The following is a 26,676-nucleotide window of genomic DNA, read 5'->3' as shown; positions in this document are numbered from 1 at the left end:
GCAGTCGATAGGGGATTATTGAAATATACTTTCAGGTACACAGGGTTAGGGAACTGCAAGAGAGTGCTATGTAATTAATGGTAAATTACATACAAATGGTATATGAAGGCCATTTCTTTAAAGAAAGAAAAGTTTATAGAATTGATCTATGTATCGGTACGGTCTGAACTCTACCAGCCATACTAGCAGTTTGTTCTTAGAATACCTGGCATGTGTCTACTTAAGGCCTTAAGATCGCTCAATCCCCAGCATATAGCTGGCTGTGGAGTTAACTGACACCATTATTCTGCTGTGACTTTGGCCTTTTAGGAACTAGAGAATAACAAAGCTTATTCTCTGCTTTTGAATCTTCCTTAAAGAAATTGACAGCCCAGAAAACCTGGTGACCGACCGTGTGACAGAGAACAGTCTCTCTGTCTCGTGGGACCCGGTGGAGGCTGAAATAGACAGGTACGTGGTGAGCTACACTTCCGTGGATGGAGAGACAAAGCAGGTTCCAGTGAGGAAGGACCAAAGCAGCACCGTCCTCACCGGCCTGAGTCCAGGTGTGGAGTACAAAGTGTACGTGTGGGCAGAGAAAGGTGATCGAGAGAGCAAGAAGGCCAACACCAAGGCTCCCACAGGTGAGGAGAGAGAGAGAGACAGAGAGAGAGGGGGAAGGGAGGGGGGGAGAGAGAGAGAGATGCACAGTTGGATGAAGTGTGAATGTATGGGTGTGAGTGTGCGTGGTACCACGGGCTGGAATCTGAGACTGGAGACTGCAACTGGAATGTTAAGATTCGTGAGAGGTAGCTCAGCTGGTGGAGTGCTTGCTACACAATGTACTTCTGATCCTTAGCGTCCGTATGGAAGACTGGCTGTGATTCCAGCTCTCAGGAGACACACAGGTGGTTCCCTGGGGTTCACTGGCCAGCCAGGCTAATCTAATAAGCCAGCCTCAGTCTCTGAGAGAGAAGTATGATTGCTATGATTGAATAGTAGTGATGTTTTAGCAGACTTGGTGGTTGTGTGTAGAGGGTCTGGTTTTGGGAATACTTATGACATAACTCTCAGTGCTCACCGGAGAAGCAGCCCTTGATAAAATGATAAATTAGATACCCTGACAGGGTGGCAGGTGTTTAATTGGCTGTCTCGATGTACCATATGTTACTATGAAGATATTGTTCCTTCTACAATTTAGGGAGCTGAAAGCCAAGATGTTGGGTGTACAGGTAGCCTGACTTTGAAACTGAGACTCAGAAACTGTTTTCTCCCTTGACTCCCAGCAGAGACTTGGTGTGGTAACTGATTGACTTGTGCTGAATGCTCTGGAAGATAGCTTAGACTTTTTGAACATTTTCCTTTCAGACATTGACAGCCCCAAAAACTTGGTGACTGACCAGGTGACAGAGAACACTCTCAGTGTCTCTTGGGACCCTGTTCAGGCCAACATTGACAGGTATATGGTGAGCTACACTTCTGCTGATGGAGAGACCAGGGAGGTTCCAGTGCCTAAGGAGAAGAGCAGCACTGTTCTGACAGGCCTGAGGCCAGGCATGGAGTACAAGGTTCACGTATGGGCCCAGAAGGGGACCCAGGAGAGCAGGAAGGCCAATACCAAGGCCCCCACAGGTAATGAAATATGCATTGCGCTATGCTGTTTCTAAGTGCATGAGGTGTCTAAGTTGATTTTTCCCCCTCTGTCTTCGGCAGACAGTGTGATTTTGCTGATTAGAGGTGATGCTGCTCTCTAGGGACTTGTATACCTCCTTCTCTTACAATGCATGTCTCACACTGTAATCTCCAAACTGTGGTCTTTAAAGACTGATGCTTACTGCTCGTAGTCCCCCCACCCCCCCCAGCTTCTGCCTGTGAACCTTGTTATTAAAACTAAGTGTTTTTCTTTGGCAAGAAGCAAATATGAAGGATTCACAAGTAACTGTCAGGCTGAAAGGCAGCCTTGTAGGTTGTGATCCGCAAACAACCTTTTCTTTTTAAAAATTCCTCACTGGTTGAGAGCCTTCCAATGAAGTTTGTTCTTGTTTCTGCCCTTCGGATGAATGTTTTAGGCAGAAATAATTGCAGTGTTTTGCTATCTACAAACAAGCCAGTGTCTAGTCCCCCCAGTGTTGATATTTTTAGTAATGAAAATGTCCATTTCCATGTATGAGGCTATCCTTCATTTGCAGCTAGCTGTTTGCTTGCTAACCACTCGCCATGGGAAGGGGCAGCTCAGCTGTTTTCCTCCTCGAACCTTAGGTCCTGTTCTTTCAGCTGTCTAGCAATCACTTTTCCATCTTGACCTATTACCACTCCTTCCTCCTAATCCCCTAGTGGTTGGTTGACCAAGGCTGCTTAGCTGAGGATCTCCAAACTGCTCTGATAGTGTCACCTCACTGCTCTAGTTAGTCCTCCAGGACAGCTCTTGACACAACTCCAAGCACTTTGCTCAACTGACGTTTAGTTCATTAGAACCATAGCTCCATTCTCTGTCCTGTGTGAAATGCTGAAGCCCCTCTCGCTCTTTCTAAGAGCAGCCTGTCGTTTTCTCACTGATAAAGAGTTCCAGCCACACGTCAAACACCTGCTTATGTGTTCTGCCTGTTGTAGAAAGGGCTTTTCGGGGTTGGGGATTTAGCTGAGTGGTAGAGTGCTTGCCTAGGAAGCGCAAGGCCCTGGGTTCGGTCCCCAGCTCCGAAAAAAAGAACAAAAAAAACAAACAAAAAAAAAAAACAAAAAACAAAAACAAAAACAAAAAAAAAGATTTAAAAAAAAAAAAAAGGGCTTCTCCACCTCAGCACTGCTGACATTTGAGCAGGACAATCCTTTTCTGCAGGGCTCTTCCTTTTGTGTTGGAGAATGCTTAGTACACACCCCTGCGTCTCCCTCCCCTATGCTGAGCTGTAGCAATCAGAAAGTCTTAGACCATGCTAATCAACTCTGCTAAGAGCTTTTGCTCCATAGCAAACACAATAAGCTCTACCAGGGATCCTGGTGAAACAGATTAAAGTTCAGGCCTCACCCAAGGTACACAAAGTCTTTTCAAATAATTCCTTCTCTGAGTCCTAACATACTGCCCTTTTCAATTTCCTTAATAATCTGGACATGGTTGGTCAGCTAAGGATCTTAAAACCATCAATCCTTCCTTACTTGGGGACTTTCAGGTAGGAAGTTAGATACCAATTTTCTTGAGGTCATAGCCTAAAGCAACACATGAAATAGGACCTTTGAACAAATGACCCTAGGAAAATGGCTTTTGCAATGAACTACCTAAAAAAGAAAATATTACTAGTTTATTGATAAAATATTTTCAATTTCTTTGTTATGTAGTATGGAGGACAATAATCTCTTGGATTTATAGTGTCAATGAATTGATTTCATCATAGTAATGATAGTAGAAGTTCCGGGCATCTCCTCGGTGCTAAGAACAGTGCTAGCATGTTATTTGCTCATAGGATGTAACACTATGATGTAACACCTCTACAAGATATAAATCAATATCTCTCATATCCCTTTTTTGTTTGCTCTGCAGAAGAAATTGAAGCACAAGGGCTGGAATGCCTTTTATTACATTTTCAATCTCAGAACGAATATTCTGTGCTTCTGAAGCTGTAAACATTGTTTTTATCTTAGGTGACAGAGATAACCACACATGCACCTCTAAAAAAATTTCTACTATACATATGCAGAACACAGTAAAGTAGCTTGCCCAAGTATTAAAACAAAGTTAATAACTGATGGAAATAGATGGACATGTAGAATATTAGTACCTCAAAGAACCTAAAGTCTACAGAAGAGTCTATATAACTTTAGAGGTGAGGAGGCAGAGCTTAGAGACAGGGAGCTGAGTTGCCTGAAGCTGGCTACCAACAATTGGATAATGGCAGAGATGAGATGAAATTTTTGGTTTGCTGACTGGAACCCAAGGGCCTCCCTGCCCCTCAGCTCTGCCTCTTAACGCAGAATACAGTCCCTTTGGATGCAGTGCTCATTCTACTGTCCCACTGTCCTGTGCTGTCCCCCTGAGGCTCTGAGTTCAGTTGTGGAGACAAAGTCTCTGTCCATGAAACACTGAAAACACATACACAATACGAGGAAATCTTAAGAACTCGAATAGTCTCATTTTCTGGAGCCGGTTACTAGTATTTCTTTCTCTTTTAGATATTGATGGCCCCAAAAACCTAGTGACTGACCAGGTGACAGAGACCACTCTTAGTGTCTCCTGGGACCCAGTGGAGGCTGACATCGATAGATACATGGTACGCTACACGTCTCCTGATGGAGAGACCAAGGAGGTCCCTGTGTCAAAGGATAAGAGCAGCACAGTCCTGAGGGGCCTGAGGCCAGGTGTGGAGTACAAGGTTGATGTGTGGGCCCAGAAGGGGGCCCAGGACAGCCGGAAGGCCAACACCAAGGCCCCCACAGGTATTGTAGCTTGATGATGTGACATATTTCATGGTAAGCTTTAGTGAGGATACTTGCTATTCCTTCTCTGATCCTGGAAGAAATCACTGGTCATAGAAGACCAGAGTTGTATACTTTTTCCATAATGCCCACCCCATCCCCACATGAACTTTACATTTCATCCAGAGGTATGGACCCATACTTTGGTCTTACAAAGGTTAGTGATTACTCACGTCAACACACTGCTCTTCTAATTATGTATTTCTATCACTCTCAAACACTGAATTTTTCATCTTGAAGATAAAATGACATAAAGAAGCTTATGCTTTAGGATCGAGGCGCTAAGTGCTTTAGGGACATGGCGCATGCTGGGCTTCCCTCGGAACAGAAGAATTTATTGTTCTGTTAGTGAGCACATTCTCTTGAGTACTGTGCGTTCCACTTTGACAGTCCTAGAGTTGCAGTGCCTGCATACCATACATAACAGCAGTGGGTAATTGCAAGGCTTTCCTGTTTCTCTTTCATTTGCAAAGAACAGTCTCATGGATATATGTATATATATACATATATACACATATATATGTATATATATACATATATACACATATATATGTATATATATACATATGTATAAAATTCAGTCTTTTATATAAGTACACAGCTCAGCATTTAGTATTGCCTGTTGACGACACTGCCCAACAATTAGCACTATCTCTAACATTCTCATCACAATAAGGAACATGGTGTGCATTACCATTTATTGCATGTCCTCCTTCCCATCAGTAGCAACAGCTCTCTTTTCTAGATTTCTCTGTTCTGGACAGTCGTAATACCTGGAGTAACACAGCATGTGGCATTTTGTGATTTACTACTTTCACAAAACATAGTTTTAAGGTTCATCTGTGTTGTAACATATGTTGACATTTATTTTTATTACCATTAATATTTCCTTGTATAGATATACACATTTGTTTACTATTTTGTCTTGGTGGCTATTTGGTTTGTGTCCACATTTTAACCGTCAGGAATAGTAATACTGGGGCATTCGTTTCTCTTAGGTAGATGTATTAGAAATGAATGGTTAATCCCATGTATTTAATTTTGAGGTCTTGAAAACTAATCTCCAAAGTGGTTGTGCCCTTTTCCATACCCACAAGCAAAAATAAGGGCAGATTTCTGTGTTTTTCTTGGTCCTGAGAAGAATTTGTTTTGTTGATAGAGCAGGAGTCCATGTTTCCATTCATAGTTGAGAATTCTCAATCTAGTGGAGTACATGAGTCTATAATTCACATAAAGTAGGATTCATAGTGTCCGACTCATTAAATGCTCATGGAAACATCTTATTGTATGTGTGTTAAGATCCACTTTTACAGGTGAGGAGGGTGAGCTTTAGTTTGACGTTGAAATCTCCAAGGCCACTGGGCTGGGAATGGAACCCAGCATCTCTAGCTCTGAATATGTTACTGTTTTAACTGTCCTCGGCTACTTCCCAGAGGATCCAAGAGTCTAGCTGTGAAGATTAGATCTCTGTCCATGAATCAACTGACCACCAATATAGGAAATTGGGGAAACTGTAAGGACAGGAATGAATGCTCAGCCCAGATTTAATGATGCCTGGTGTGTGCACGTGCATGAGGGGTGTGTGTGTGTGTGTGTGTGTGTGTGTGTGTGTGTGTGTGTGTGTGTGTTTAGACCAGTGGTTCTCAACCTTGCTAATGTTGCAACCCTTTAATACAGTTCCTCATGTTGTGGTGATCATAAAATTTTTTTGGTGCTACTTTATAACTTTAATTTTGCAACTGTTATGAGTCATCATGTAAATATCTGTGTTTTCCGATGGTCTTAGGTGACTCCTGTGAAAGGTTATTCAATCTCCAAGGGGTCATGACCCACAGGTTGAGAATCACTGGTTTAGACAGAGTCTCATTGGGCAGCCTATACTGATCTCAAATTCATGATCTCATGATTCCTGGCCTCAGCCTTCTGAGTGCTGGGACTACAAACATGAGACACCACACTCAGTTTACTAGTGGTTATTGATCAAGCACTTCCTTTTAGATATTGACAGTCCCAAAAACCTCGTGACTGAGCAGGTGACAGAGAGCACTGCCACCGTGTCCTGGGACCCAGTAGAGGCTGACATTGACAGGTATGTGGTGCGCTACACCTCTGTCGATGGAGAGACCAGGGAATTTCTCGTTGGGAAGGATCAAACAAGCACCATCCTGACCGGCATGAAACCGGGTGTGGAGTATCAGGTCGATGTGTGGGCCCAGAAGGGGACACGGGAGAGCAGGAAGACCAGCACCAAGGCCCCAACAGGTAAGGAACACTGTTCCTTGAGAAGGTAACAGTTATCATCTTATACCTGGGGGAAGTCATGTTCGGGTTTCCTTCACTGCTATGCTGATCAATGATTTCAAGAGAATTAGGATGGCAGATCATTTTTTGTACAGCTTGCACCATCTCTAAGTGCCTTTGACACATGTCTTTTAATAAGGACCTCATGTCAGTCTTATGCTTCAGCCTTATAGAGGTTGGTGATAAGCTGTGGATATAACTCAGTAATAAGTGTTTGGATAGCATGACAAGGTCTCAGGTTCCATGCTGGAAATGACCAACAATGGCAGGTGACTTCTGCCCAGTGTTCTTCCAACTGTTTTCCCTTTGTGTTCAACCTCAAAATATTTCTCTTCGTGAAATGATAGAAAGGAGGTGTACGTTAGGATCTGTGAGGTAAGTACTTTAGGAAAATGGCTTTCACTGTGATCACTTTGGAGCAAGGAGATGATGTTCCTTTTTAGTGATAAATCCTCTCCTGAGTGCCGTGTTTCATTCTGGAGATCATACTCTTACTATTTCTTAAAACATTTGGTAATTGTAAGGCCTTTTCATCTGTGCTTACACATTTTGTGAGAGCAACCGTATTAGCAGATATTTACATATCGAAATTCACTATTTAATATGTATGATTTGATTAATTTAGACTACTTACAGAGTTCTATAACTACTACTATAGTCTATTCTCACCACTATGAAGAACTAAGCTCAGATTCACAGCCATTGCCAGTCAGTCTCCAACCTCACTACCTCCACTACTAACAATGGCTGTCTGTCTCTATAGTTCACTGCTCTGGACAATGTTTATAATGGATTTATCATTTATATGGCCTCTGGTGAGATCTCATTCATTTAGGTTTTTTGTATTATGACACCTATCAGTATATAAATTAGTATTTCATAGTACGTATGAGTACATTTGATTTTCACTTTGCTACTTATTTTAACTTTTAAAGCTCTATGATGAACAATGCTACAAGGACATTTGTATATAAATATTTTTTTGTGTATGATGCTGGAGATCAAACCTAGGAACTGGTCCATGCTAGGCCAGTGCTTCACTACATCCCCATCCTTCTGTGTATAAGTTTATTTTGCATATATATGCCATCACATTTCTTAGTTATATACCTAAGCGTTGAACTGCAGGATCACTTGGCAATTCTACTTTTAATTTACTAGGAAACAATTGAGATAGGATTCTACATGCTGACCAGCAACAAATGAGGGTTATTTTATGTGTGCACTTAGTCCTCTGAGGTATTGATCAAATTGATAGAACAGGACTGAGTCAGTGTCTTCTTTTCACTTCTTTTCACTTTGAGAATCCCTCAGTTCCGTGAAGTGAGCCGTTTCTATCAGACACATAGTTGATACCTCATGGTTCCATTTCACAAATACTCATGCAATACCGAGGTATCTTATAAGTTTTTAACCTAGGTCCACATGTACAAAGGAGAAACATAGTCAGGCTTTTTACCCAGTTACCCAGGCTGATGGCAGAGCTGAGATTAAGTTCTTGGTCTGCTGACTGGAACCCAAGGCCTCCCTGTCCCTCAGCTCTGCCTCTTAAGGTAGAACACAGTCCCTTTGGATGCAGTGCTCATTCCACTGTCCCATGCCGTCCCCCTGAGGCTCTGAGTTCAGTTGTGGAGACAAAGTCTCTGTCCATGAAACACTAAAAATACATACACAATATGGGGAAACCTTAAGAACTGGAATGGTCTCATTTTCTGGAGCCTGTTACTAGTATTTCTTTCTCTTTTAGATATTGATGGCCCCAAAAACCTAGTGACTGACCAGGTGACAGAGACCACTCTTAGTGTCTCCTGGGACCCAGTGGAGGCTGACATCGATAGGTACATGGTACGCTACACGTCTCCTGATGGAGAGACCAAGGAGGTCCCTGTGTCAAAGGATAAGAGCAGCACAGTCCTGAGGGGCCTGAGGCCAGGTGTGGAGTACAAGGTTGATGTGTGGGCCCAGAAGGGGGCCCAGGACAGCCGAAAGGCCAACACCAAGGCCCCCACAGGTATGAATATTGTAGCTTTATGATGTGGCATATTTCATGGTAAGCTTTTAGTGAGGATACTTGCTATTCCTTCTCTGGCCTTGGAAGAAATCAATGATCATAAGAAGACCAGAGTTGTACACTTTTTTTCATAACACTCACACTATCCCTCTATGCTACTTAACATGTTAATTCAAAGTAAGGACCCCATTTTCTCCTCTTCTTTTGTCTCTTGAAGGTTAATGGTGAGTGACACATCCACCCACTGTTTATCACGATGTGTATTTCCTTTGTGATCAGTCTCACAAGATTCCTCTCGGAAAGAAAGAACATATGCTAGAATCTATAAGCCAAATACTTTACTGAAATAAATGGCTTTTTCTGTGCTCTCTTTGGGACAGAAAAGGATACTGCTTTCTTAGAAAAGAAACCCTCTCCAGTACCGTGTTTCCTTCTTTGAAGATCCTGTGACTAATTAATTATATCTAAGAACAGCTGATAGGCTTTTCCATCTGTGTTTCCTCTTTATCAAGAGCAGCCTTCCCAAGATGCCTTTTCACATGAAATTCACCCTCTTGAAGAGTCCAGTTCAGGGGACTTAGTTTTTTCTTGACATAGTCCCAGAATTGCACAATGGCTGCCACTGTCTCAGTGACGTCACCAGCCAGAGGAACCTCCTGTCCCTCACCAGTAGCTTCCCATCCTCATTCCCTACAGCCTTAACTAACGAGTGCTGTCTGTCTCTATAGGCCGCTGCTCTGGATGTATCTTTTTAAACTAAAAGTATGCTTTTGTTAATTCTAGAGAATTTCATAATGTACCCAATGCATTGTGGTCATTCCCCACTCTCCCCACCTCCTCCCAAGATTGGGTTGTTATCTCTTCCATCCTCTTTATAACAACGCACGGAGTCCAGTTTATACTATCCATATACTCATGGGTGTGAGGCCCTCTGTGGTTGACCCACCACACCCCTAAAGACCCTTTTCCAGAACCCATCAATTATCAATAGCTCCTCAGCTGGGGGACAGGTTCCTTGAGTCCCCTCCCATTCATGCTGCTGGGAGTTTGTGGTTACAATGGTCTGGTGATGACCACAAGACCACGTTTTTTGTGCAGGTCCTTTCCAACTGTAGCTCTCACATCTTACTGTCTCTTCTTCGTCAATGGTCCCCAAGCCAGGGTGTAGCGATATAGATATCACGTTTGTGGCTGAGCCCTCGAAAGTCATTTGTTGTCCAAAGTATGACTGGTTGTCAGTTTCTGCATCAACTTCTGTCCACTCTACAGAGAAACTTCTCTGATTTGTTATAGATATATGCCATATTTCATGTGGCCTTTAGTAATTTATCATTTTTACAAAATGGTATTCCTCAGTTTTTCTTATTGTAGCATGGATCCAGTCTAAATTTTATCATTAGTGAGTGTTTTGTTGTACGGCCATATGACAATTTGTTTCTCCATTTGTTACTTGTGAAATTGTGCATTGTGCCATAGCATTTGTGTGTTAGTTTGTTTCCAGGACATATATGCCTAGGAATAGAATTTCTGGATTACTCTCTTATTCAGTCTTTCATTTTCCAGTATATTATATATGCCAGTGTGTTTCTGTAGTGTTTATACCACTTTATATGCCCATTAGGAGGGAATAAGGGCTTTCTTCCTTTTCCTCATGGAGATCTGAGTTTATACAATTTACAATTAAAATCTGTTTTACAATTAAAAATCTGCAAACCAGTGAAATCTTTGATTTCACCAAGATACACAGAGAGCTGATGAGGGTGGGATTTGATTCATGAAGTATACATGGAATATTGATCTATCTTATAACATAGTCTAAAGGCCACATGTATGCAAAAGGAAACTGAGGCACACTCAATCCAGCTGAGCTGTCCAAATTCATAGCTGGTGAATGAGAGACCTGTGGTAAGATTCTTGGTCGACTGATTATAACCTAAGGCATTTTCTATCCCTCAGCTGTTATTCTGGAGTTCGAGTAGAACATAGCTCTTCTAAATCTGGCTGTGGTGGCCCTCCCATTGTCCCATTCTTCCTCTCTGAGGATCCAAGAGTCCACTTGTGGTCTCAGTGAGACCACATACTGACAGACACATATGGAGTGGAAAACTCTAAGAACAGGAAACTCTGCCCAAGCACAATGTCCTCAATCTTTGTGTCTACTCTGGTTAGTATTTATTGACCAGTGCTTTCCCTTTCAGATATTGACAGTCCCAAAAACCTGGCGATCAACCAGGTGACAGAGACCACGCTCAGTGTCTCCTGGGACCCAGTACAGGCTGATATCGACAGGTATGTGGTGCGCTACACCTCTGCTGATGGAGAATCCAAAGAATTCTTGATTGGGAAGGAACAGAGGAGCACTGTCCTGACAGGCCTGAGGCCAGGCGTAGAGTACAAGGTTGAAGTGTGGGCCCAGAAAGGAGCCCGGGAGAGCAAGAAAGCCAACACCAAAGGCCACACAGGTAATGAACAGCATGGTGTAGCAGGATGATGTCTGTCATGCCATGCTTAGGGGAAGTCAAATTTTAATTTCTCCCTGTGTTGCAGATGGGTACCCCTGGTTCTTGGAAGAGCAGCTTTATTTTTGGCATGATCGGCCTCACACACCATCCCTTACTCCTTTCAGCTGATTTCCCTGTGTGCTAGACCAGTGGTTCTCAACCTCCCTAATGCTGCAATCGTTAATACAGTTCCTCATGTTGTGGTGACCTCCAACCATAAAATTATTTTTGTTGCTACTTCATAGCTGTAATTGTGCTACAGTTATGAATTATAATATAAATAACTGTTTTTTCCAATGGTCTAAGTGACCCCTGTGAAAGAATTAAACCTGCAGGTTGAGAACCACTGGGCTATGCTTTCTCCAAACAGTCTCCAAACTGCTCAGCTGATCGTGTGTACAATTCCTCTTCCAAGTGCTTGGATCTCTTGCCAGAGATACTGTTTTCTCATGAATAATACAATAATACCAGAAAATGAAAAAAAATCAAAACTTACTTTAAGACTCTAGATTTTACATCTGTTGTCACAAGTAAAGGTTTGCTTCTCTACATACAAATTATATTTTAATTATAAAACCAATTAGTCACTGTACATGATAAGTCCTATGAGAGACCTTTACTGTAATGCTAATGAACACAAACTTGTTTGCAAAAGAAAGGATCTCCAACTCAAATCTCTGTATGTTACCTGTCACACTCCTCGAATATAGAGCAAAAGCTTGACGGTCCATGAATGACAAATTAGGTTTTTTTTGAGCTTTTAGTAGAAGTTATACTCTAGATTTTCTTGTTCTGGTTGGTTGGGGTCTCCACATGGATAGGGAAACATTCCTAAGAAGAAATGTGCATGTATGAAGACAAATAAGAAACAAACAACAAATGAACAACCCCCCCACCACCAAAATGGAATGTATGATGTAGAAAAACAACAGAAAATGAAAGCTCACCAGTCACTCATCTGGCAGTTTCTGCACTCTAGACCTTTTAATAGTACATATTGATTTCTTGTCGTTGCCATCACTACCACCACCACCACCACCACCACCACCACCACCACCACCACCACCATCATCACCATCATTTATGTGTGTGTGTGTGCGTCTGCGTGTGCGTGTGTGTGAGTGTACACGTAGACACACACGGGATGTGGTACATGTGTGGAGATCAGAAGATAATTTTCTAGAGTTAGTTCTCTCCTCCAGTTTCAGGGATCACAGTCAGGTCGCCACACTTACGCAAGCATCTTTACTGACTGAGTCATCTTGCTGACCCAATAACACATACTGACTAAGACTTTTCCTTGTAGACATTGACAGTCCCAAAAACCTGGTGACCAATCAGGTGACAGAAAATACAGCCACCATCTCCTGGGACCCAGTGCAGGCTGATATTGACAGGTACATGGTGCGCTACACCTCTGCTGATGGAGAGACCAGGGAGGTTCCAGTGAGGAAGGAGAAGAGTAGCACGGTGCTCACAGGCCTGAGGCCAGGAGTGGAGTACACAGTCCAAGTGTGGGCTCAGAAGGGGGCCCGGGAGAGCAGGAAGGCCAAAACCAAGGCCCCCACAGGTAATGGATGTTGTTTACTGGGAATGTCAAGCCTGTCACAGAAGAACAAACCTTTTTTTCCTTTTCTTACATTGATGTAAAATAGAAGAAGGTGAGGGATGAACAAGCTGGGTCGATAATAGAGGTTCGTCTATTACTGCTGTGTGATGGCACGGGTGTTTTGGGGTCTGTGATCGCAGAGACTGGACTGTTTCAGGAGGGCACCTTAACCCATTTCTTCCAACATACACAGCACTTGTCAAAGATAAGGTAAAATTGTAAACAACGAACTTTTATTTTTGGTTTATAGTTGTAGAGAAGAATCCCACTGTCTGGGTTGTCCTGCACCACAACACACATGGACAAATGAACATGGAAGGCAAAGAGAAGGCGAGGTCTTGAACTTAAGCCTACATCTGAGTTGTCTTTCCCACTCCTGTGGCGGCATCAGTCCCTTCATGAGAGCGGAGCCCTCACAAACTGAACGCCTCGCTAAAGTTCTACTTCTTAAAACCTTACTGAGGGGTTTGATGGAGAGAGAGAGAGAGAGAGAGAGAGAGAGAGAGAGAGAGAGAGAGAGAGAGAGAAAGAGAGAGAGACAGAGAAAGAGAGAGACAGAGACAGAGAGACAGAGACAGAGACAGAGAGAGAGAGAGAGAGAGAGAGAGGAAAAAATCAAACAAACCAAACCTCCCATTCATTTTCAAAGAGAACAAAGTGCAGTAACAGATCCTTTGCTGAGTAGTCCCCCGAATGCCTTGAAACTTTCTCCGTAGCATATGCCCTTAATTGTTAATGCTCCCCAGCTACTGAAGATTTTAGCAACTAATGTGAAATTAATATAAAAGTTCTAAAATTCTTGGGTTAAAGAACTGTTCTGAGGCAAGCTGGGCCATGTAGACTTGACCTAATAGAAACCGTATGGTATAAAGTTAAAACAATCGTCCTGGGAAACAGGAGAGCCCCGTCTCCAGTACAAAGCTAACTTTTCATCGCCATCTTTTAAGGGCATGATGGACCTAGGGATGCAGTTATGAACAACATTAAGTATGGTCTGTGCTCTCCTGACATCCAGTGGGAGAGACAGGCAATAAATTAAAAGGAAAACGTATAACTGTAACTTATGGTACACTCTCTGAAGAACATGAAGATGTTATAGGTCAAGAGAAGGGTGGGAAGGAAGGGGTAGTGATTAAATGAGGTGAGTGGGTGGCCGTAGGGTGTGCATTGTCAGATGCACCAAAGAAATGACCATTAACAATGCAGTTTATATAGGATAACAGCATGCAAGTACTCAGGGCTGACACGGTAGCTCTTTCTGTGCAGGAGTCCTGGGCTCCTTGTCTGTTATATATCCCTCATATTAAATGAATATAAATTGTATTCATTTAGTTGTTCAACATACATCTGCATTCCAGCCCGTTGAAAGAGGCCTTGGAAAGGGCAGGACATGACTGGAATATTGCATGCATCGGTTCTCAGAATTATTTCTAAGATCCAAGACACAGTGGCCAGCCTCAGTGATAGGCAGCCTGAAGAATGAGGTCCTCAGAGGGATGGTCACATGTTCAGCTTTAACCCCGTTACACTGTTCTGTTAAACTGTCCTCCAAAACCCAACTACTTTCATTAGATAAATATTAGTAAAATCAATTATTTGGTCGAACTAATCACATTTCAAACTATCAGTAGATACCTGACTGATGGCTTAGTGCTGTGTTGGACAATCTGGAGGAGAAGCTGGTCATTTCTGGTATCAGCAATTTCAGGACTCTAATCTGTAATGAGATGATTGAGAAACGGGGAGAGGTAGATATCATTGGAGCAGGAGGTGAGAGGGCAATCGTTCTGAGATGAGGTGGAAAGGAACAGAGTCATCAGGTTATATAGGACTGAAGGACAAACTGTCATAGCTACGGATTAGAGACACAGCCCAGCATTCATCTGAAAACAGTTTTCAGAACACAGTGAGAATAAGTTGAAGAGCTGACAAGGGAAGAAATAGATTGGTGAAGGAATTACTATTAAAATCTAGTTAGTGACAGGGGAGTGATGGCAGCAATAGGAACACAGAGAAGGGGATGACTGGCAACATGTTCTGGAGATACAAGCAATATTACTCGATCAATAAGACATGGAATAAGGAAAATAAAGAATCAAGTATGACTGTGCTGGTTTGAGCAATATGGAAGATTGGAGTACTTTTTTTTTTTTTTTGAGGAAGGAGGCTAAGAGTGTTTATCTCTTCAGGGAGGCAACGAAGACTTAAATATTTAAATTTGAAATACCTGCAAGATTCTTTTGCTAACGGTTTGCTTTTATTAGTTCCACAAATACATACTGGAGATGAGCCAGGCATTGTAGAGGATCTGCAATAATACATACAAACCAGGGGCTTAGAATTGTGCTTTTGTTCCACACGGGTAGCCAGTAAATATTCAAAGCACAGAAATGGTAGGATCATATTCGTGAGAATGGATAGGGATAGAAGAACAGAGAGAGGAAAGGAAGGAAGGAGGGAGAAAGGGTGAGAGAGAGAAGGAGGGAGAGAGAAAGAGAGAGGAGGGTAGAGGAAAGGAGAGAGAGAGAGAGAGAGAGAGAGAGAGAGAGAGAGAGAGAATGAATATCCAGTATAAAGGTTACACTCAAAGAGCAGAAGAGGCAAGGCAGAGATGCCAATGTATTAAGGACATTGGAAGAGTATGAAACTATGGAAGCCAAGAGCTGAGAGTTTTCCAAGAATGGAATGGATCTGTTCTGTACAATGTCACTCAAAGACAGAGTAAATTAAAACAAAAGAACCAAACATAAAGATTGAGTAACCTGAGGATGTCTATGCCCATTAGAGAGTTGTCCATATAGAACATTTTAGTGACCTACACTAGCAGACTTGGTGGTATGGTGCAGGACCACGACGGAGCTGAACTTGAGTGTGAGGTGAGTGATGGTGAAACACGCAGACCCTTCTCTGGTTTACTGGTTGAGAGGTGCAGAGGAATGTCACGAAATGTGAAAAGAAGGAGGATCCCTGCTATTGATTTTCTGTGACTGATGACGAAGGGGGAAATACTAATGATTAAGAGATAGAGAGAGGAAAAGAAGAAAGCCCTGGAGATGGGGAGAGACCAGAATTCGGAGCAGAAAGGTCTTTGTTTGAAAGCAAGAAATAGGAATGGGAGTCTTCATTTCTCTTCTTTAATAAGCCAAGGGGCTAGCAGGTATTTGGTGAGGCACAGTAGATGCAATGGCGAGGGTAGAGGAGATTGTTCTAGTGATAGTTTCAGTGCTTTAGCTGGTTCTGATTTTCACTGGATGCTGATGAAAACGGGAAGGACAGAACATTTCCAGAGAGATAAATGTAGAGAAGGCATGGCTCTGTTGGGTGTAACATCCAGTGTCCTGTTCCCCTGGAAAGTGGAAACTGGGGAACCTTCTTTCTTTCTTTCTTTCTTTCTTTCTTTCTTTCTTTCTTTCTTTCTTTCTTTCTTTCTTTTCTTCCTTCCTTCCTTCCTTCCTTCCTTCCTTCCTTTCTTTCTTTCTTTCTTTCTTTCTCTCTTTCTTTCTCTCTCTCTCTCCCTTCCTTTCTATCGTCCTTCTTTCCTTCCTTCCTTCCTTCCATCCTCCTCCCCTCTCTCCTTTCTTTCTTTTAATTTTTGAAATAGGGCCGTACCATATAGCCCTGACTGTCCTTGGCTCTCTGCTCCTCTGGCCTCAGAACTGTTGGGATCTCAGGAATGGCCACTATATCTGCTTTGTTTCTGTATTTATACCACAGTTAGCAATATAATTATACCAGTGATAATTAGACTGCTATTAGCTCTCTCTTGTGGAGTGGGTGGTGAGATGCTTTTCCGTAGTTCTAAACTCAGCCTTCTCTAAATCTTAAAGAAATTGACAGCCCCAAGAACTTGGTGACCAACCGAGTGACAGAGAATACAGCCACCATCTCCTGGGACCCAGTACGAGCCACCATTGACAGGTACATGGTTCGCTACACCTCTGCGGATGGAGAGACTAAGGAGGTTCCAGTGTCAAAGGACCAGAGTAGCACCATCCTGACAGGTCTGAAGCCAGGCATGGAGTATACCATTCATGTGTGGGCCCAGAAGGGGGCTCGGGAGAGCAAGAAGGCTGATACCAAGGCCCTAACAGGTATACACTTCCTCTATAACAAGGGCAAGGAGGGAAGCAGGAAGAATGGCTGCTTTATCTGAAGATGTTTTCCAAAGCAGTTCTCCACTGACCTTATGTATGTTGTATGTGTTACGTGTTCGTGTGTATGTAAGCATGTGTTAATGGGCATGGAGGTTAGAAGCTGACATGAGGTGTCTTTCTCAGTTGCTGTCCATATTGGTTTTTGAGATGGTCTTTCTTTGATTTGGCTAGGCTGTCTGGTCAGTAAAGCTCAATTGATCCTGCCTGTCTCTGCCTCCTCTGCCCTGCTATTACAGAAATGTGTTACTGTCCCTGGATTTCTATATGGGTAGTAAGGATCCGAACTTAGATTCTCATGCATGCGTCCACCAAGACTTTTCTTTAGCCTCATAGTTCTTTCTCTGCTCTCTCTCTCTCTCTCTCTCTCTCTCTCTCTCTCTCTCTCTCTGTATGTTTGCACATGAGCATGAGCATGCCATGGCACACATGTGGAAGTCAGAGAACACCTTTCAAGAGTTGGGTCTCTCTGTCCTTCACCAAGGTTCTGAGATTGAACTCTAGTTGTTAGGCTCAGTGGCAATCACCTGCCAGCAGAGCCATCTTGCTAGCCCCGATTTTCCAAATTTTAAAGACAACAACCAAGTTAGCATCTTCCTGCTTCATAGAAACAGGAAATTAACCAAGTCAGACATCCCGAGTCCACAGCCAGGGGACAGTGGTTAATCAAAGAGGAGGCAGAAACTGCCTCAAAATATGTTAATAGCTATGTGCTGATTTGATTCTGCAGGAAATTCAGTCTCTCTATGTGATGGATAGCAAATGATCCATGCCAGATGTTATGCTTTACAAAATCAAACCAAGCTGATATTACAGAGACTCAAAATTTGTCAAAACAACCTAATTCAAAACAACAGCTGTCTGATTTCTATTAAAATACTACAATTCAGTTTTCAGCTGAAATGCTACTGGGTAGAAAATAGCCCGGAGATGTCTTTTTGGGAAGTTCTAAATTAAAATCACCTTTTATGATTTTTTTCCCTTCAAAATGGAAATTTCCATTCATATCTTATTTGCTTAAAAATATGAACATTCTGACGAGCTTTGGTGGGAATTAGTATTTTTGCTGAGCTTTGGCTTTCCTGGTACATGCTCACACATCCATGTACATCCTCTGGTGTCTGCTTACACACCCATGCACTCCCTCTGGTGTATATGCTCACACACTCATGCATACCCTTTGGTGTGTGCTCATACACCCATGCACACCCTCTGGTGTCTGCTCACACACCCATGCACACCCTCTGGTGTCTGCTCACACACCCATGCACACCCTCTGGTGTCTGCTCACACACCCATGCATGCCCTCTGATGTGGGCTTACATGTGTACATCCTCTGGTACATGCACATATTTGTGCATGCCCTCTGATTTTTGTTCACACACTGGTGCATGCCCTCTGACATATGCTCACACACCTGTGAATTCTCTCTGGCTTTGTCTGTATCCTTCTTAGCCCCCAGCCCTGCCCCTTCTGTTTCTCAGAAAGAGTCTCACAGGAAGGTCTCTGGCGGGCATCAAGCTCTCCGAAGTCCTCCTTGCTCAGCCTCTTGAATGCGGGTATGGCAGGTGTGAGTGACCGCACTCACTTTCTTTTTAAATATATAAAAACCATCTCTTATTTCTGTACTGGATATTTTTGAAGGCCATACACTTAGATGCTTAAGAAATAAAATTTTGTATTTTTATACTAACGTAAATATATTCCAAGTCCTCTTACATATTATGGTTCCCAATCTCAATATATAACTCTTTGGGGGACTCTCAGTGCTAATCATTAAAAGCATGGCAGTTTTTCATTGCCTTTCCAGACAGGGAGGTGTCTTTGACCTGGGTTCTCTGTGCAGGGCCCTTTGTAATCTGTAGCTCTCATCTTTCCAAATCACCCAGGAAGCTCCACCACCATAGAGAGCCTGTGTCCAAATCAGTCTGTTTCACCACTCTGGGCATCTACTGGGGAAACGAGACCCAGAGTTTCTCCCTCTTGAGACTACCCAGTGCCCCATTCCTAGATCCTCTTGAATTCCACAGGTCTGTGCTTCGAGAGGCAAAGGCTAGGGAGACTGAGCAAAACAGGATTGCCAGCCGCTTGAAGGCTGTGAGAGATGGGACAACACATAAGAGGGAAAGAAAACAGATGACTTAAACTTGTGCATGTTTTAGGAAGAATAACTACGTGGCCTCTCATTTACAGAAATTGACCCTCCCAAAAATTTCCGTCCATTTGGTGTAACACATTCCAGTGGGGTTTTGACCTGGATGCCCCCCTCTGCTCAAATCGATGGCTACATTTTGACCTACCAGCTTCCAAATGGCATCTTGAAGGTATCAGGACTTCTTGTGTTTCTCTTGGTGTCTTCTCTTCACAGCCTCCCTGTAGAACACCTTGTTGGCTTGACTTGTTGATCTGCCACTAAGTACAGTTATTGTGAGCACCGTTCTCATTGTAAGGACTAACCTCAGTGCCTGTTTCTTGCTGACGCTGGCTGTGCGTATCCTCCATTTTATCATTCCTTTTACTGCTTACTTTGAAGTTCTATTGGCTCAAACTCAAGGTCTTGTGAATACTAGGCAAGCTCTGTATCACCCAGCTCCACAGTCAGCTCTGTTATTTCCTACTTCCTGCTGCTTCTCCTGCACTTCCTTCTGTCCTTCCTGCTTCTCCTGCACACCTTCCTGCTGCACCTCCTCCTGCTGCCGCTGCAGCTCCTCCCCCTGCTTCTCTTGCTCCTCCCCCTGCTTCTCTCTTCTGCTCCCCCATTTCCCCTCTACCTCCCTTTCTTTCTCCCCAACTTTCCTTCCTCCTTCTTTGCTGTAAACTGCTGGACCTGCCTAATATATTTACATTACAGGAGGATTGAGAAGTCTTTGTTTCTCCGTATCTAAGGCATTTAGGATAGCACTTAGCATGTGAATATTTTCTTTTGTTTTATTTTTGGCAACAGTGAGGCTTGAACTCAGAGCCCTGTACACGTTAGGCAAGTGCCCTACCCCTGAACAATGTCCCTAGCCTTTTTTAGTATTTTTATTTTGTGACAAGTTCTGACTAAATTGCTGAGGCTGGCTTCAAGCTTGAACTCTTCTCGCTTCAGTCTGGAAAGCAGCTAAGGTCAGAGGTGTGTGCGGTCACACTCCGGGCCACCAATAAAATCCACTGAAGAAGCAGTTGACCATTATTTTAAGGGCTAGCCTTCCTCAGGAATCTCTGGAAGCTAGCAAAGTTGGCCGGTAAAAAATTGTTGTTCTCTCTGTGGCAATAAACAAACAGATAAATAAGAAATAAGAAGGAAAAGAAGAAGAATACTTTGACTTAGTCATTATTACAATGGATGCATCTGACTGGCTTGCAGAGTTTAGTCCAATGTCTATAGAGTGAATAAGTCATATTCAGAGTTTCTTGAAATACCAACCACTTCTGTGTTTCACCATTATGACAGCCAGTTTGCCTTCTTTCTAAAACCACGTTTTTAATCAAACATTGTCAGCCCACTGCTGACAGCAGTTGTTATAGTCAGTGCCTCTCCAGGTATCTGAAGGCCCAAGTCCCTAGGCAACCTGGCTGGTGCTCCTGTGGTGGCCATGCATAGCCTCAGTTCTCAGCTAGTCATTCTAGCAATGCGGACTATCCATGGCATGTCCCCTCAGGAAAGCAGCTGACACTCTCTGGGATTCTGGACTGCCACTGAGCACTTGGACACCTTCTAATGTCATGCTTGTAAATGCTACCGATGCCCAGGGTGCTGGGAAGAGACGCTGAGCTGCTCACGGCCTGTTATCGTTTGTAGGAGGTGGAGCTCCAAAGAGGCCAGCAGAGATTTGAGTTGCAAGACCTGGAACAGGGCGTCACCTATCCTGTTTCTCTGGTTGCCTTTAAAGGTAATCAGCGGAGCCGGAGTGTGTCTACCACCCTTTCTACAGGTAATGTGGAATCTAGCCCCTTAAGTGACAATAAATAATGGGGGCCATTGGAGAAGCCAGGGAGGAGCATGGGGTTATGGAGAAATGAAAATGGGGTTCTGGTTTGCAAGCAAATGGGACTAAAGAGGGAGGTGGCAAGGCTAGGACACCTAGGAGAGTTGACATAGGACACTGAGGGACATAAGCCTAACTTAAAGGTGCATTTGCAGAGTTTGATGGGAGCAGAGTGATGGCCAGCTTGCCGTCCTTCTAAACACATGTTCCATGATCAATTTGTGAGCTAAGAATTGGAAGAAGCAAAATAGTTAGGAAACTTTGAAACAATTTCCAAACCAAGCGAATTGCCTTGTAATGGGGAAAGCCGCAATGTCTCTTCTTTTCTTCCTAACAACTTTGTCCTTCTGCTTGGTCTCAGTGGACGCCCGATTTCCACACCCCTCAGACTGCAGTCAGGTTCAGCAGAACACCAATGCTGCTGCCAGTGGCCTCTACACGATCTACCTCAATGGCGATGCCAGCCGGCCCATGCAGGTTTATTGTGACATGGACACGGATGGAGGCGGCTGGATTGTGAGTCTTAATGGTGCCCGGAGGAGCTCCGTGGAGCGTCTTGTTTCTTAGCCCAGGGAGATGGTCACAGCTATTCATGGAGGTTATATTTCATCTCTGTCCACGGGGAAAGGAACTTTGATGGCTTGTAACTGTTTGGAGAGAGATCTTATCCCATTGCAATGAGAGAATTTAGGGTTTAACACTGGTCACAGAACAGGGTTGGTTAAACCAGGGCTAAAGACTATGAGTTTAGCATCATCTAATAATGTCAGATGTGTGTATTACACGGCCTTCACATGATGCTTTAGTATGACAGGATTATCATTCTTGTTTTACAAAGAGGGAAGCTGAAGCTTACAGAGAAAAGATCTCTGGTTGAGTCAGTCACACATGTCAGTGACATTGCTGGAGCCACATTCCAGGAGACAGGGCGTCAGATCCTGGGTCTTCCTAATGGCTCATGTCAGGTCACCCAAGATAGAAATGCATGGCTTCTTTGGGAGAATCAGTCCTCTGAACTAGGTCCTCTTGTCTTTGGTCTATATCTTGGCTCTGTAGGGCAAAAACCAAATTCTAGGGCTTTGATTGGAAAGAGTAAAGCCAGAGCCAGAGAAGCTAGGACTGTGTCTAAGCTGTCCCCTCTGCCAAGAAGTTATACTTTCTTGGGCCATTGTCTCCTAACACTCAGAGTTCTTTCATTGCTTTCTGATTCGGTTCTATGATGAATCTTTGAAGATTGCAGGTGGGTTATTCATTCTTTCTCTCTCACTTGGCTTCTCCCTGAGTCTGAACCAATTGAGGGTCTTATTTTCTCTAATGATAGGTGGCTTTCACCTGCGAACATTGGAACCAATTGTGGGAGAGAGAAAGCATGGTCTCATAGTGTCTAGCTATGTTCACTTACACATTTGCTCAGGGCTCTGGGAAGCCAGATATCTTTGAGCAGTCCCAGGTAAAATGGTATCATCTGATGAGCTGCAATGAAGAACACTTAGTGTCCACACAATGACAAAGAACAATGGAAAGTCTGTTTCATCCAACAATTGGTTGATGGCAGAAACTCTTGATTTATGAAATAACATAACAGATTGTAACTTGGAAGGTCTCCCACCTAAGCAGCCCCATAGGTCTGTGCCTGCTGCTTTTCATCTGCACCACTGAACCTGAGCGTCAGTTCCCTCAGGCCCACAGCCCGATTTCCCACCGTTGTGCCTGTAATTGACCACTGGCAGGATGTCTGTACTGTTTAGTGTGGCCCTTTTTGAAAGTGAAGCCTATGCAAGGAAGAAACCATTTAACTAGGGCAGCTGAGAGGGAGAGAGGGAGACAGGGAAGGGAGCAGGGAGAGAGAGACAGAGTCATACAGAGACAGGCAAAGAGATAGAGAGATAGACACAGAGGCACAGAGACACACACACAGAGAGACAGGGAGACTGGGAGGGAGGGAGAGATGGAGGGAGGGAAGAGGTGGCGATAGTTTGTCTCTCTGCACCATGATATATTGTACAAATATTTATTGAGTACCTGCCATGTGTCAGACATAGACTAACAATCCAGGAATGAACAAATCAGATGAATCTCTGACTTCAGGGGTCTTGCTTTCTGTATACCCATACAAATGGACCTGACTTAAACACAGTAAGTTACAGAACTACCGAATCTACACAGCACTGTAGCTGGTAGCAGTCTCAACCCACACCATCTCATGTTTGTTTCAGCCTCCAGGAGGTAATACACGCAGACTATACAGAGGCCTCTCTAGGCCGGGGGCTCCAGAAGACATGTGGAGTCCCAAAACCTTCTACTACATATTTCACTTAGGGTTTGGGGGTTTTATTTGGTTCCAGGGCCTTCTGTCTCTTAAAGATAACCCAAGATTCTATTGAGTTTTTAAAATCCTTTTATGGAAGTTGTTCTCTAGTCCAGGCAGCAGGCACCTAATTTGATGAACAGGCAGAAGGACTTTGCCTCCAAGGCAACCCAGTTGGCTAGGAGGAGGTTGGAAAGAACATCAGGGCACACTTAAAAGTTTCAAATCTTTCCATATTGGAAGTCTAAGGGCTGCACCAGAGGCTCTTTCCACAGGCAGTTCAATACACGCTTGACTTTCTTCCCCTCCTGATTTAGCCATTCACAGTAGTGAGTAACTTCTCCAGGACGATGATTATAAAACCCAACATAGATATTTTACCACCTCTTAAGATTTATCTCCTTTTACTATTTTTAGCCTCAATCAAAGCCATCTGATTGAGATGTAGAAATTATGTGTATGGGTCAGTATACTTAAAATATGATCTAATACAATGCAAATCAACAATTATTAAGACATAATAATGACTTACTGTTACCTGTATGTGCCAGGCGTTGCTGCTGTATGACTTGCTGACCTTATTAAATGAAGACCTCATTTAAGCTCCAGAGTCATGTGGGCCTAGTCATACCTTGACCTGACAGTTCAGAGACACGAAGCTTGGGCTGTAGTTGTGGCTCAGTTGGTAAATGCTTGTCTGACATGCTCAAAGTCCTGGGATTGTTGTCTGGTACCACAGAAAACTAGATGTGGAGGTACACGATTGTATGCTAGCATATGGAAGGCAGAGGCAAAGGGATTAGAAGTTCAAGATCATCCTAGGTTATGTATGAGTTTGAGACCAGCCTGGACTTACTGGGGCATTTTACAAAACAAAGCAGAACAACAAAACCCCAAACCCCAAACATGCTCACCAGAGATAGGGAAATTGGTATTGCATATTTCATTAGAAAGGCAGGTTCAAAATCAATCCTAGCCTTGTGGTGGGAATGCTATTTAACACAGTGGATAGAAACATAAGGAATGTCAGTAGCATGTCCAGCCTAGGATTCCACTGTGAAACAAGAAGAATCTGAGAGCAGGGTTGACACAGGCTCCTTACTAGGAAACAAATCTTCTAAGTTTTCAGATATACTACTGAGGAAATAGAGCTGGGAGAGCCGGGTCTCTCAAACTTTCTGATCAAAAGATTGGACTATGTATTATCCTTGTTTGAGCCACCAAATGGTTGTATGGATGTGGATAGTTTTCTTGGCGTTTGCCATCTGTGAAATGGCATTGCTATTTTTTTGCCTCAGAGCCAACATTCATTAGATGTCCAGTAAATGGTTGTTATGCAAGTAAGTAAATAAATTCTGAATGAAAGGAAAAAAAACCCAAACAAACAAACACGACCCAACCAACCCCACACCAAGTGGGGGAAGCTTTAACAAATGGGCAACAGAGAAAAGGAGCATAAGAACAGTGTGCAAATTAGCAGTGTTGCCACTGTGTGTAACGGCTCGCTGTGATTTTCCCTAAATTCTTCTCATCAGCGTATGCCCATTTACGGGACATTTTTGGAGGCTGCAGACCATTCCATCTAGCCTTCCCAGAAACGCTGGGTCAGACTTCTCCATTCCTCTCTGCTTTACAGTGAGCTGGCTGAGATCAGAAACCAAAGCGACTGACTCACTATCTCCCGTGCCAGGACGTGTCTGTGGCTGACTTGGAGCCGGGGACATTTTCTTCCCATGGTGTCTTTGTTCAGCACCTCCTCAGCCACAAAGCTGTGATGGTGCTGAAGGGAGTTAATGGTGAGAGCTGCCACGTGTGACTTCAGCACTTTTCACTGCTAGAGAAAAGTGGAAAGATTGCACAAGCTTTGGGCTTACTTTACCAAATTCAAGGTTACGGATCACAGAGTGTCATGTGGGGGCTTCTTCCTTTAGGTCAGTCCAAGGAAAGCGTAGGTAGAGATGCAGGTCTAGACTTTGGTAAGTGGTTGCTAATCATCACTGAGTGGGCCACCATGGCTTTTAGCTTGATCTCAAGCTCAAGTGGAATAATACGCATTGCTCTTTTCAATACTGCATGCAGGTGTGTTTGGGTTTGGGAAAGTTTTCGAGTTTATCTCATATAAAGGAGTCTGATTTACTCTAAGGGAGAAGAGGCCTTTTCTTCTGGAGTAGAGATCTTTTTTGCATGCAAAGCAGTCGTCTTTCTGAAAAAGAATCAAATCTCTATTTCTCATTTTCCATTTACTCCTCAGCCCATCCCAGCCTGGCTTCTGTCCTCTCTCTAACACAGCCCTTGCTGTGTAACTGGGAATTCCCATGTCACTAAATCTCAAGGAGTTTTGATCTTACAACCCTTCACCCTTCATCAGTACTAGGTACTACTGACCCTCAGTTCTCTGTGGCTTTTGTGATTACACTTTATTTTTTTAGTTTTCTTTCTGTGTTCCTAGCTGTTTCCTCTCTCCTTAATGAAACCATCCATGCCCAGGAGAATATTGCAGGTCTTCAAGGATTGATTCCGTGCCCCTCTCTCCTCAGTTCTGACTTTCTTCGTATATGGCAGTATCCTTCCCTGTGCCTTCACTCTGAGTCTCAGTGAATCTTTGCTCATTAGGACAGCATGGTTCAGTGGCAGTAACAATGACGAGCCACCCTCCCATTCCTTTGCTCTAACAACACACATGCAGTCACTTCTGAGTGCCATCTCAGCAGTTCAGGATGCTGCCATTTTGTGGCTGGGCCACTGCAACATGCAGCTTTTACCACAGTACATGTCAGTAGAAGACAGCATGGAGGACCCTGCCTACTCTGATCCTCCCGCTTACAGCCTTTGGGCTAGGAATAGTCACATTCTTCTTACTTAACTGAAGAGGAAGCTGAGAAACATTGTGTGCTCTTGGGACGAGGAGAGTGAAATAGGACTTGGTGAATGCCTACCATTTCCCCCACATACACTTCTACCTTAGAGACCAAGCCTAGGTCTCTTGTCAGCACCCTAACCCCTTCAGCTGTCTACGTGAAACCCTTCTTCACCAGGAAACCTCAGAAAGAATTAATACTGGTCCAGGGATGTAACTCAGTAGTAGAACCCTTGCCTAGCACGCACAAGACTCTGCATTTGATTCCCAGCACAGCTAAAAAGAAAGGAAGACAAATAACCCCCAACTCACAGTGTCCCCAAGTAAGCTTAAAATACTCACAAAGGCTGTCCCTCTCAGAATCTTCCTTCTGCAAAAACAGCTGAGTAAATACTTATCCAGTTCTGCAACCCAAACTCCTACAGAAGAGGACTACCTATGGTGGGGTTGTTTAGTTCCTAAAAACACGGGCTGAAATTCCAATAATCAATCAACTCGTGTGTGCATGAACTCTCGGCATCGAC

The 26,676-nt window shown here is 43.5% G+C and overlaps 1 protein-coding gene across 1 annotated transcript in view; it reads left to right on the top strand.

Moving 5' to 3' along the window:
- Positions 1–26,676, top strand: part of Tnn (tenascin N) — a 67,017-nt gene that overhangs the window by 26,617 nt on the left and 13,724 nt on the right. The window contains exons 8-18 of the mRNA NM_001107189.2: positions 360–623; positions 1,348–1,611; positions 4,141–4,404; positions 6,442–6,705; positions 8,492–8,755; positions 10,954–11,217; positions 12,563–12,826; positions 16,693–16,956; positions 19,210–19,340; positions 20,801–20,933; positions 21,349–21,503. Coding sequence (NP_001100659.2) covers positions 360–623; positions 1,348–1,611; positions 4,141–4,404; positions 6,442–6,705; positions 8,492–8,755; positions 10,954–11,217; positions 12,563–12,826; positions 16,693–16,956; positions 19,210–19,340; positions 20,801–20,933; positions 21,349–21,503 — 2,531 coding nt within the window. The remainder of the gene's footprint in view (positions 1–359; positions 624–1,347; positions 1,612–4,140; positions 4,405–6,441; positions 6,706–8,491; positions 8,756–10,953; positions 11,218–12,562; positions 12,827–16,692; positions 16,957–19,209; positions 19,341–20,800; positions 20,934–21,348; positions 21,504–26,676) is intronic.

The sequence above is a fragment of the Rattus norvegicus genome, chromosome 13, assembly GCF_021556685.1.
Source record: "Rattus norvegicus strain SHRSP/BbbUtx chromosome 13, alternate assembly SHRSP_T2T, whole genome shotgun sequence".
NCBI lineage: Eukaryota > Metazoa > Chordata > Mammalia > Rodentia > Muridae > Rattus > Rattus norvegicus.
This window is presented reverse-complemented; position numbering and strand designations above follow the sequence as displayed.